General features: G+C 40.2%; 3 protein-coding genes across 3 annotated transcripts in view; 2 read left to right on the top strand and 1 right to left on the bottom strand.

Moving 5' to 3' along the window:
- The window catches only part of LOC309354855 (olfactory receptor 5AP2-like), a gene marked incomplete at both ends in the record, with an annotated part of 215,639 nt that overhangs the window by 162,904 nt on the left and 40,927 nt on the right, over window positions 1–11,808 (bottom strand). The gene's annotated exons all lie outside the window — the stretch shown is intronic.
- Window positions 2,362–4,486, top strand: LOC309356135 (olfactory receptor 6B1-like; the record flags this gene model as incomplete). Its single annotated transcript, XM_081887314.1, has 2 exons — window positions 2,362–2,409; window positions 3,496–4,486. The coding sequence occupies exon 2, from the start codon at window positions 3,503–3,505 to the stop codon at window positions 4,484–4,486; it is 984 nt and encodes a 327-aa protein (XP_081743440.1). The 5' UTR covers window positions 2,362–2,409; window positions 3,496–3,502.
- On the top strand, window positions 9,532–10,494 carry LOC309356134 (olfactory receptor 2AP1-like; the record flags this gene model as incomplete). Its single annotated transcript, XM_081887313.1, has 1 exon — window positions 9,532–10,494. One exon carries the CDS (start codon window positions 9,532–9,534, stop codon window positions 10,492–10,494), a length of 963 nt encoding a protein of 320 aa, XP_081743439.1.

The following is an 11,808-nucleotide window of genomic DNA, read 5'->3' as shown; positions in this document are numbered from 1 at the left end:
GGTCCAGTCCCTCGGATTCTGCTCTACCATTTCCCCAGGATTCTCCCTTTTTAGGGCTTATGCCAGTTTAAGATCTGCCAGGCTCAAGTCAGCAGTCTGGGTCTTGACTGAGCCATGATGAGGGAGATATGGCAACATATCTCCCGCTGAACTGTGAACCATATGGAGAGGAGGGTGATGTTGGTTTGTCAGGGTGCTCAGATAGGGTCGCCATATATCTAGGAAATCCTGGACATGTCCTCTTTTGGGAGGCCAACATATTCATCTGGGAGGGGGGGATTTTTACATTTTAAAGGAAATGCTCGATGTGTTGTTTATTTATTTGGGGGTTTTTTTGGGTTCAGGAGGTATTGCCAGGAGATCACCCAGAACAGCATGGGGGAGCAGAGATCATTCCATCTAGGAAGCTGATATGCTTGCACATAAGGAACATTTGCAGGGACAGTCCATCCCATTTCACCACGTGCTCCCTGCTCCCTTGTACTCCAAATTCTTGTGGTCCATTCGCACTTCCACTTGTGTTGCACTCCATCTATATTTAAAAGATCTGTAGCAATGTTGGTGTTTATTATGCAAGCACTGTGTAACCAAAGATTGTAACAACTTAACTGCATCCATGTTTTTCTCTATTCATAATTAAACAAATCATTTGAAGACAGCATGTATGCTGCCCTGATTTCCTCTGACAAAAGACAAGTTTAAAAATGCATTGAGAGGGAAACCTCTGCTGGGAGTGTAGCACAAATCCCCATTAACTATTTCATATGGCATCAAATTCTAACCTGGAATTTTATAAAGTGGTCTGTTCCAATAGTGTTATTGCCAATAATTTGAGCACATCACCTAGTGTTATAAGATCAGAGATATCACACTTTGACTCCTGGTGTAATGCTTTCTGCATTGGCATATTCTCATCAGGTGATTTTATGTGAGCTTACCGTGTAATATTTCAAATCTATAATTTTAAAAGGTACACAAAAAACATGTACACACTGCTTCTCTCTCACTTTAATAATGAGTTCTTTCAGTCAATTCCCACCCCCCCCCCGATATTTTTATTTTCTAAAACGAGTGTCCCAAAAGCTCAACAGTATCCTCTGTGGCAGAGGTCTCCAGAGACATAGCATTTTCTCAGGAAAAAAAAGATAAATAGCCACAAGAGGTAGTCAGAGAGTGCAGGCTGGAACATCTCACTTTGTTGCTTATCACATAGATAGACATTTTGTGTAGGAAATGAAAATATACCATAAAACCCATATACTGGGTTACTGATATGCTGAGAAATCTTGTTTGAAGGTACAAAAGTCTCTCTCTCTCTCTCTCTCTCTCTCTCTCTCTCTCTCTCTCTCTGTGTGTGTGTGTATGTGTGAAAAAGAGAGAAGAGTAGAGAGAGTTTTAGAGGTATTACAAAATTATCACGTTGGGATCTTGACCTCTCAGAACCTTTTGCAAGTATTCTGTTGATTTTACAGCAAAGAAAAGAGTGCCAATGAGAACATTTATAGAACTGTTTACATAATACAGAATAGAATCACTCTTAAGGGAGTTCTGTCTCATTATGTGAGGTCCCATTGCATGTTGCTGAAGCACAGAAGTGCTTAAGTTTAATCTAGCATTTTGCAAAGAAAAGGATATCAGGTGATAGAGCTATAAAAGTCCACTGGTTGTTATATTTGAGAGTCAGAAGGGACTAGATAGGTCAGTGGTTGGTGGCTGCTTTAAAATATGTGTTGTAATCATTATTGGTTTACAAATAGCTACCATAAAAGATGGGTGAATCTGACCATTTCAGTTCTCACAGTTTCTCATTTTTCTTCAGTCTTAAATTCTGTTCTCCACAACAATTTACACTTTTTACCAGAAATCCTGTAAAAATATATCAAAATATACAGATTTTAATATGCAATTTTGTCTCATGTTCATTTTCGGAAAGCAATTTCCCCATATGTAATGCATTTTGGTATGCCGTTTTCACTTATATATGCATTTAAACACATATTTTACCTAAGAACATGTATTTTTGTGCACATTACTTGGCTGGTAAACTGCACTGCAAAATTCACTACAAATTTTGAAGGATGGATGTGTTTCAGATTGTGTATTATTTTGGAATCTGTCAATCACGTAAATTTGCCTTTAAATGTAAACTGAATTCAATTCTCTCTCATTCATCACTGCTGTATCTTATAATTGCTTTGCACAGGAACTAGATTCTTATAAGATCTCAAGACAGTTGCTATGCCTTATTTCTTTGTGCCTTGCAGAGCATTGATCCCTCCTCCAGCTTAATATGGTAGTTAGCCAGCAATCCCAAGGCAGCATGCTATAATGGGGTCTCACTGACTTCTGGAAACAAAATATGGATGACATATTGTCAGAAAGTTCAATCCACATCTCCTCAAAGTGAAGGTAAAGTCTACCGACATGGGGTGGGGAGACAATTATGCTGCTAATAAGTTTGATTTGTGAAGTGTTCAATTTGGTCATGATTACGTTTGAAAAGAACAGCACTGTATGAATAGCATTTTGAACATTTTGAGCCACCACCGATCCAAGGTATTGTGGATTATATTTGTATATTTCCAAATTCAGTCCTTCCATAGTTGCCAGAAAAGGGTGACAACCTCTTGTTCACATGAATGCAGTGACATGATGATATCTCACCAGATATGTTAATTTATAACTATCTTATTCCTGCTTGTGGACTTCCTAGAGGCATTTGTTTGGTCACGGAGGGAAATGGGATGCTGACCTAGATGGGCCACTGATCAGCTGAGATTTTCATATGTTCTTACATAAGTCTCATAAACTGCAATTTACTGCCTCTGTTCCTGGAATTAGACTGAACAATAGTGCTTTTCAATAAAATGTCTAAAAGCTACATTGGTTCCAGAAGTGGAGGTGCTGAGCTGGAACATCTTTACCATGATATGTATCTACTAAAATTTGGTATCTGTATCATAAAAAATGAAATGCTCTTTCTTTCATGAAATATTTGTATATTGATGATGCACATCGTAGCTAAGCTTTAGAATTAATTGCAATGCATCTCTCCTATGATGCTAATGGAACTGGGTCAATTGTATGACCACAGGAATCACATAGGAAGATTATCTGGGCCACTCTTCTTCCTATTTTGCATTAGACATAAGCTCTAGAAAGACATGATCTCTAACAGCATGTGGCCAATGGCTGTTTAACTTTCCCATCTCTCCATCACATAACATACTTTTATAATTATGAGAAACAGAATTTGCCATTCTCCACATGCTAAGTATCCAGGGGTGTTAATAAAGGATCTAATGAGCTTCCATAAGTGCACCAAAAGGAACTCATACACAACACAACATACCTGGCCATTGTGGGCATCAGTTTGGAGTGGTAACCAAATGTAAACACACACAGAGAGAAAGGGGGGGCGAGGGGAGTTGTGAAACTGTCATTCATTCAATTTTTTCCAACTATTGGCTTTTTCCGTTTTTTTATCTTTTTTAGTTATTGGATGAAGCAACTCATGGAAAAAAGAGAAAAGGATAATCAAACAACAGTGACAGAATTTATCATCCTAGGGTTCAAGTCGCTTCCTGAATTGCAGACTCTGCTCTTTATTATATTTTTAGCAATCTACATGGTGACAATGGTTGGAAACCTCCTTATAGCTGCAGTAGTCCTAGCCAATCATAATCTCCACAAGCCCATGTACTTTTTCCTGGGAAACCTGTCTGTTTTAGATACCTGCTACACCTCAACAATCCTCCCTAGAATCCTGGCTAGTATTATAAATGACTACCATAGAATTTCCTTTAGTGGGTGTTTCCTCCAGTTCTATTTCTTTGCTTTCTTGGCTGGAGCAGAAAGCTATCTTTTATCTGCAATGTCTTATGACAGGTATTTAGCCATATGCAAACCACTACATTATGTGACTCTCATGAACAACAGGTTGTGTGTTCAGTTGTCTCTAGCTTCTTGGATGACTGGCATTGTGGCTAGTGCATTTACAACATTTTTTGCTTCGCAGCTGACGTTTTGTGGCCCCAATGAAATTGACCATTTCTTTTGTGATTATGAACCATTGTTAATGCTCTCCTGTAGTGAAACTCAGCATACAGAAATTGTGATGTCAGTCTTGGGATCGGCATGCACCATGCCACCAATGATGCTGACCTTCGCTTCATATGTTTGCATCATCAGCACCATTTTGCAAATCCCTTCAAACAGTGGCAGGAGTAAAGCATTTTCTACCTGCTCCTCTCATCTTATTGTGGTCACCATTTTCTATGGGACCCTAATCATAGTGTACATATTACCTAAGACTGACACACTGAGGGACCTGAACAAAGTCTTCTCTGTTTTCTACACAATCCTGACTCCCATGTTCAATCCCTTCATCTACAGCTTGAGGAACAGAGAATTCAAGGAAGCCCTTAGGACAACCATCAACCATTTAGTGCCATTGAGTAGAACTCAGGGAATTCAGCCCCAGTAGAAAACAGTAGAACTGTTCAGTAGTGATCTGCAGCTTGCTTATCTTTTTTTTCTATTAAAAAGACCAATGAAATCAGCCAAAATATATGCATTCAGCCTAATGAATGGGAATAAACAGGGGGACACTGTGCCACTCTAGACTGTAGGCAGAATATCAGATTTTAATGTTCCACTGCATGCATCTCTCCCCCATCTACAGGTAGAGACAGAAAACAGCAGCAGGGTGTTGAAGGTAGTGGACCCATATTCACCTTTCTTCTAACTTGCAGGGTTGTTGTTTGTTCGTTGAGGAACATTCAGTAACGCATCACATCCCCAATCGCAGGCTGAAATGGTAAAGCCTACTGTACCATCTCAGTCTTCCATATTATTATTATTATTATTATTATTATTATTATTATTATTATTTGCAGGTTCATAGGCCCCCTTTATTTTATTTTTAAATGCAGAATAATTAAAAGAGCATTACACACACAGAGAAAGAAATACTAGGAGCTGCTGCCCATGATCACTCTACCAGCCAATCCCTTTGCCAATCCTCCTCCCTGCTAACCTAGTGAACCCCCTCCCCCAATTTACACCTGGCAAAACACCTTCCCTTTACACCTCACCAGTCTCTATCCCTATCCCCTCTCCAATCCTTTTCTCTGCCCTTCACAGCTCATTACAACAATCTCCCACTTTTAAAAGAAGGGAGGAGGAACTTCAGACAGCAGTTTTCTGAAGAGTCTCTCCCCTCCATTAAATCTCACTGCAACCATGATTAATAAAAAGGGAAAGCCTTCACAGAGCAGTTTTCTAAAACTCTCTTTTAAGTGCCTCTCCCCCCCCCCCCCAGTTAAGCCTTGATGCAGCCATGTTTGAGGTGAGGGAAGTGTTTCACTGAACAGTTTACTCTTTGGCAGCTGCATGAACTGCAACGTGACAGAAGCCCTACCTTTTTTTATAAATATAGGGAGATATATATATTCAGTAGACCTTGTTCCTGTGGCCAGTGGCAGAGACAAGAATTTCCCTCCCCTCACTTCGACAAAGGACACTTGACTTCTAGGTATTCTTTTAGGAAGAGAGGAGGAAAGCAAACTCCTTACAGTTGCTCATTCACTGGCCCATAATTGGGGCCATGCTGGTCTTTGCAAATTGTGTTCTTCCAAGGACTGGGGAATAAGTCTGCTTCCAAATTCTACTGCATGCTTAGATTAGGCCTCATGGATACTCTTAAACTGCAAGCTACAAGCAGAAGATACACTGGGATTAACAGAACCACCTTGGAGAAACACCTCAACAGACAATATTTCTCTACTCATTGCTCTCTTTCTCATCTACATAAGTGAAATAAACAATATATTGTTATTCTGAGAGGGTGTCCTTTGCAGTTTCCTGGACAAGATGACATCAGAATTTATTTGTCCAAGTTATTGGATTATACCATCCCACCCTTCTAGATCTCCTACTTCCTTTTTCCTTTTGTTTTGCTTCAGATCATGAATCTGATGGAGTGAATGCTGTTATTTGGCACAACCTTAGCTTTCTGGCAATCCCTTCCCAGCAAATGTAGTCTGGAACAAATGGCAATGGGCTCAGATGTGTATCTATGACCTCAGGGGAATTTCAGGATTTAGCCCATGGAATTGTATGAGAGAACTCATGCAGCAGATAGACTCTCCCACTGACCTCCATTCCTCAGCACCATGCAGAGGAACTTCTCAATATATATCTTTCTCATTAAGGTTTAATGGATAAACAAAATACATAGATGAGAGGGGGAGCCTGGAGTTGTAGTCCATCCGATCGAACCACCTTCTCAATGAAGGGAATCCAGAGCTAGAGTATCACCAGCAAATTGCTGTACAGACTATTAGAAGATCCCTAGTGCTTGAGAGCCCTCCCTTTCCTGTGGCAGTTCTTTTCATTGTTGTACTGTCCTATCCTCTGGTAGGCAGCGGAGACCAAATATTTTCAATCTACTATGGGAAGGAAGAGAATTTTCATGTGGTAATGAAATAAGAGATAATTAAACAAGTCTGGGCTGGTTCAGAAACATACATAGAATCTCATATCACACATACATATCACACATTGTGTATCCCTTCTGGTGGAGCAGCTTCTTACCAGTATTGTTTTAAGGGGGGGGGAATGGGGTGGCATAGGATGTTGTGCTGAATTCATTGGGGAGCTATAAACGCATTCATTCATTCAGACAGTCAGTCAGTCAGTCTAGCCGAAGTCTTTCCAAAGGTAAAATACATTAAATAGAATAAAAACAAAATAAAAAAACATTATACAGTTAAAATAATTATTAAAACCAGACATTCTGACTGATAGAGTGTGCTCCCCTGAAGAATTGCCATATCCCCCTTTAAAAACATCCAAGCCAGTGTCCATCACTACTGCCTCTTGAATCCTAATTCTACACTGTGTGAAATGTTTTCATTGGAGAATTTCATGTGTCTTATCTGTAATACCTCACTCCAATTTATAGAGGGGAAGAGGCAAGGAAGCTTTGCTACCAATTTTAGAAGAAAGATGTTCATTCCATCACAAGGTCCCCTTTGTCCTCATATTGCATGCCCAGCTGCATAGTCCCCACCCCCCACCTGGCACATCTAACTCCTAGGGGGGTAAATGAATGGACACAACAACTGTCTAGGATTTAAAATGGCCACAACTTTATTGATTTCAGATGTAAGAAGCCTTGGCACAGCCATTGGGCATATATCCCACTCAGCCACCTGTTGGGGAACTGAGAGATGACAGGGTCTATTTGAGGGTGGGTCAATTTCAAAACACAGGTTTATGCAGATGGCCCCCCCAAACGCTGAGGAAAACTCTATGGCCCACTGGCTCTTTGGACAGAGACTTCCCTTCAAACCCCTCTAACCAGTTACCCTGTTATCGCCCCCACAGAGACCGGGGAGGGGGTGAATCACCACTCCACCACCCCACAATTGGATGAAAACTATAGGATTCTGCCCAAGGCCTAAAACACCAACTTGTGACTAGTGCTGAAGGAAAGGCGAAACTTGCAGCGCAGGGAAAATTCCTTGCTGGCCCCAAATATAGCAACCGTCATAAGACCAAAGCAAAGCCCTCCTAGCTGTAAGGGAAAATGGTTAAAGCAGCAAGAATTAATGTGAGGAGGGAAAGGGTGGGTGACATGCCTGACCGACTGGATGAAGAGCACAGTGTCAGCTGGGATATATATCTGTGGGGCAGACCTGTGTGAAGCCTGCCCAACTCAGGTCCGCTCACCAAACCATGTCCCCCCCCCCAGGCCACCACAGATTGGCCCAATTTGAAAACCGGGTTTGGTGGGAGCCTTTGTGGTGGCCGAGGAGAATGTGCACAGTGTCCACTGTGCGGTGTGTCCACATCGGAAGTGCCGCATCGGGCTGCAAACTTCACTCACCAGCAAAGCCCATTATCTGAAACAAGTGTTTGCTAAAGACTTAACCTGGAACTCCCTGTTGCAGTTTTGCCCAGAGAATTTACATCATCTCAGAGGAAAAAATAAAGAACTGCAAGATGTACCGTAGTTAGAGAAAATAGGCTAGAATGTCTTGGACAGACCTTTATTATAGTCATGTTTTGTTTGAGGAAAGAAATGGAAAAGTACCATAGTATCTATATCTCGGTGTCCTGCTACTTTGAAAGAAGAGGTCAAAGCACTGGTGGGGAGAGCATGTTTGGAGTTACAAAGGTCTGTGTGTGTTAGAGTGAAACAAGGGGGCAGTCTAGGGAGATTACAAAATCATCAGATGGAGTGATGATGTCTGTCAGGACCTGCTGCAAATATTCTACTGATTTTATAGCATGGTGATGGAGCTCTGGCAATATTTTAGCAGGAATGATAAGGAGGAGATCCTTTATGGAACTAAAATAATTGAAAATATGTTCTAAGGGAATGGGACATTGGGTAAACCAGTTGAAATAAAGGACCTATTATAGTCCTCTGTCAGTCATGTCAATTAATTAGAACTAGCATCGGCTATAAATCATGTATGCAGACTTTCCAATATTCAGTCCCCAAGTAATAGGACTTCAAGTGATACAGCAGAGAAAGGTTTTATTCCTGAGGTCCTCAAGAGCTCAAGTCCTCAATCAGAATGGACTGGGCTGATCAGTGGTCTAAAGCAACTTATTAGTTTTCTTGTGATGTAATATGTTTTAGGTGTCCGAGGCTGTGATCTGGAATATGTCAAAGCTTTCTCACCTTATGCTTGTTTGGTTTTGCACATGAACTAGTCTCATGAAACTTGTGGTAGTTGCGGATATTTCTTGGGGTTTATTTGAACCTTACATAGTAGAGCTTCTTTCCATAGCTCAATATTCCACCAGAAAGTATACCTCAATAAAGTTGTAAACTTCTGGAAGCAAATGATCAAAGACACATTGTCAGGAGGCTCAGTTCTCACCTCCCTGAAATAAAGGTAAACATTTCTATATATTAATGGTCAAAGATGTTGCCAAGATCTGTAATCTGCCGAATATTCATTTCAGTTTTCAGTTTTTAATGTGAACATGGCAGGATTGTAGGAATTGTAGGTTGGGGAGCTGATAGTCAAATATTCCCCAAACTGCTAGGAACTACATCTGTACTGTGAACTTTGACTTGATTTGCAAAAAGCTTCACCACAACTGCCTTTCATGTGTGTATTAACATAACCAAATGCTATCATGTATTTCCATATATGCTAATTCTTCCCCCATTTTTTTTAAAAAAAGATAAAACAACTGTATGCAATCAGAGAATAGTCTCCAACAATTCTGACAATTCTCTCTCTCTCTCTCTCTTCCTCCCTCCCTCTGTATTTTTCTGTGTCAAGGTTTTATGTTAAAATTCAGCTCATCTGTTTCTGAAAATAAACTGAACAGAACTCTTTACAGTTAAATGAATGTAAATTAAAATTTTGGACCACTTAAGCATTTTAACAAAGTATTTTGCAGATAGGAAGATTATATATTTATAAATAGGTGGCACTCATATAACATTGGCAATTGTGGTTTCTGTTTCAATAATTATTTAGTTGGTGGATGGAATAATTCATGGCAAAAGAAGAAATAGTAAATAAAACCGTCGTGACAGAATTTATCCTCTTAGGATTCAAGGCGCTTCCTGAATGGCAGGCTCTCCTCCTTGTTATATTTTTAGTAATCTACATAGTGACAATGTTTGGAAATATCCTTATAACTGCAATGGTCCTAACCAATAATCATCTTCACAAGCCTATGTACTTTTTCCTGAGAAATTTGTCTATTTTAGAGATTTGCTACACCTCAACAATCCTCCCTAGAATCTTGGTAAGTTTTATGAGTGGCTATCATGGGATTTCTTTTAGCGGGTGTTTCCTCCAGTTCTATTTCTTTGGTTCTTTTGCTTGCACTGAGTGTTATCTCTTATCAGTGATGTCTTATGACAGATATGTAGCAATATGTAAACCACTGCATTATGTGGCTATCATGAAGAGTACGTTATGTGTTCAACTATCCTTTGCTCCTTGGATACTCGGTGCTGTGCTTACTGCATGTACAACCTTCCTTGCATCTCAGCTGAAATTTTGTAGCCCCAATGTAATTGACCATTTCTTTTGTGATTACACACCATTGTTAACGCTCTCCTGTAGTGAAACTCAACAGGCAGAGGCACTGATGTCAGTCTTGGGATCAGCATGCATCATGCCACCATTGATCCTGACCTTTACTTCCTACATTTGCATAATCTGTACCATTTTGAAAATCCCTTCAAACAGTGGCAAGAAGAAAGCATTTTCTACCTGCTCCTCTCATCTTATTGTAGTCACCATTTTCTATGGGACCCTAACTATGGTGTACATGTTACCAAACACTGACGCACTGAGGGATCTGAATAAAATCTTTGCTGTTTTCTATACCATCCTGATTCCCATGTTCAATCCCTTCATCTACAGCCTGAGGAACAGAGAGTTTAAGGACACTGTTAGAGAAGTCTTCAGAAAACTTGTACCTATGAGAAGAATTCAAGGAATCTAAATGCAGTAGAACGAAATGCTTCTAGAAACACTTTTGAGTATGTAATTTGTGACTTGTAATTTAAATGAAGGTGGCAATATAATTACAGAAACAAATGGAATTGATTTTTTTTAAAAAAAAGAATGTCCGTATATTAGCATAGAAGGGACCACAAGAGTCAGATACTCCAATCCCTTGCAATGCAGGAATCTTATGCCCAGCCAGGGGCTTGAACTCATGACCTGAGATTGAGAGTTTCATGCCATACCAGCTGAGCTATATGACACTTAGAAGGGTGGAAGGATTTTTAAAAAGTACTAGCATTGTACCCTTATAAAACAGATGCAAAAAAACACTCAGTGTTCCATAAAATTCTATGCAGAATGTCTGCATTTGCTCATTCGACTCTATTGCAGAGATATTCACATATTTAGCAGTTTTGTAGAGAGATGTTGATGGACACAGTTTCACTTTCAGATGGCTCTTTGCATGCAATAGCTGAAATCAGCTTCGAGTATTGCATTTGAATTATCAAGTTCCCTGCATATATTTCATTAGATACTGATTCAGTTGACTGCTGGGACAGCAAAACAGAAGAGAATGAACTGTAGGAAGAAGGAGAGGGTTAATAAAGCCAGTGTCACAGAAATTTAACCCCCTGGGGTTTCAGGCTCTGTCTGAAAGGCAGACTCTCAATTTTGTTATGTTTTGGAAGCCTGCATGGCTGGCTACAGAGCCTAGAAACCATTAGCATGTGGAATCCTTGGGCAGCTTCCAGTGTCCCCATCATTTAAAACAATAAATCTTAACTAAAAGCTGGAGGGTTTGATTAATTAATTCAAAGTGTTGGTGCTGACCTTTAAAGCTCTAAATGGCCTTGGTCCAGTATACCTGAAGGAGCATCTCCACCTCCATCATTCTACCCGGACACTGAGGTCCAGCGCCGAGGGCCTTCTGGTGGCTCCCTCACTGCAAGAAGCCAAGTTACAGGGAACCAGGCATAGGGCCTTCTCTGCCACCCGCCCTGTGGAATGCCCTCCCACCAGATGTCAAAGAGAACAACAACTACCAGACTTTTAGAAGATATCTGAAGGCAGCCCTGTTTAGGGAAGCTTTCAATGTTTGATGGACTACTGCATTTTAATATTTTGTTGGAAGCCACCCAGAGTGGCTGAGGTAATCCAGCCAGATTTGCGGGGTATCAATAATAAATTATTATTATTATTATTATTATTATTATTATTATTATTATGCCGTCATCATCTCCATCTTGTTACAAGCAGTTCAAGTAATTAACTGATGACCCTCAAAGTATGTGTGAGGGAATAAGGTGTG

This window comes from Podarcis melisellensis, assembly GCF_964234715.1.
Source record: "Podarcis melisellensis genome assembly, chromosome: 13".
NCBI lineage: Eukaryota > Metazoa > Chordata > Lepidosauria > Squamata > Lacertidae > Podarcis > Podarcis melisellensis.
This window is presented reverse-complemented; position numbering and strand designations above follow the sequence as displayed.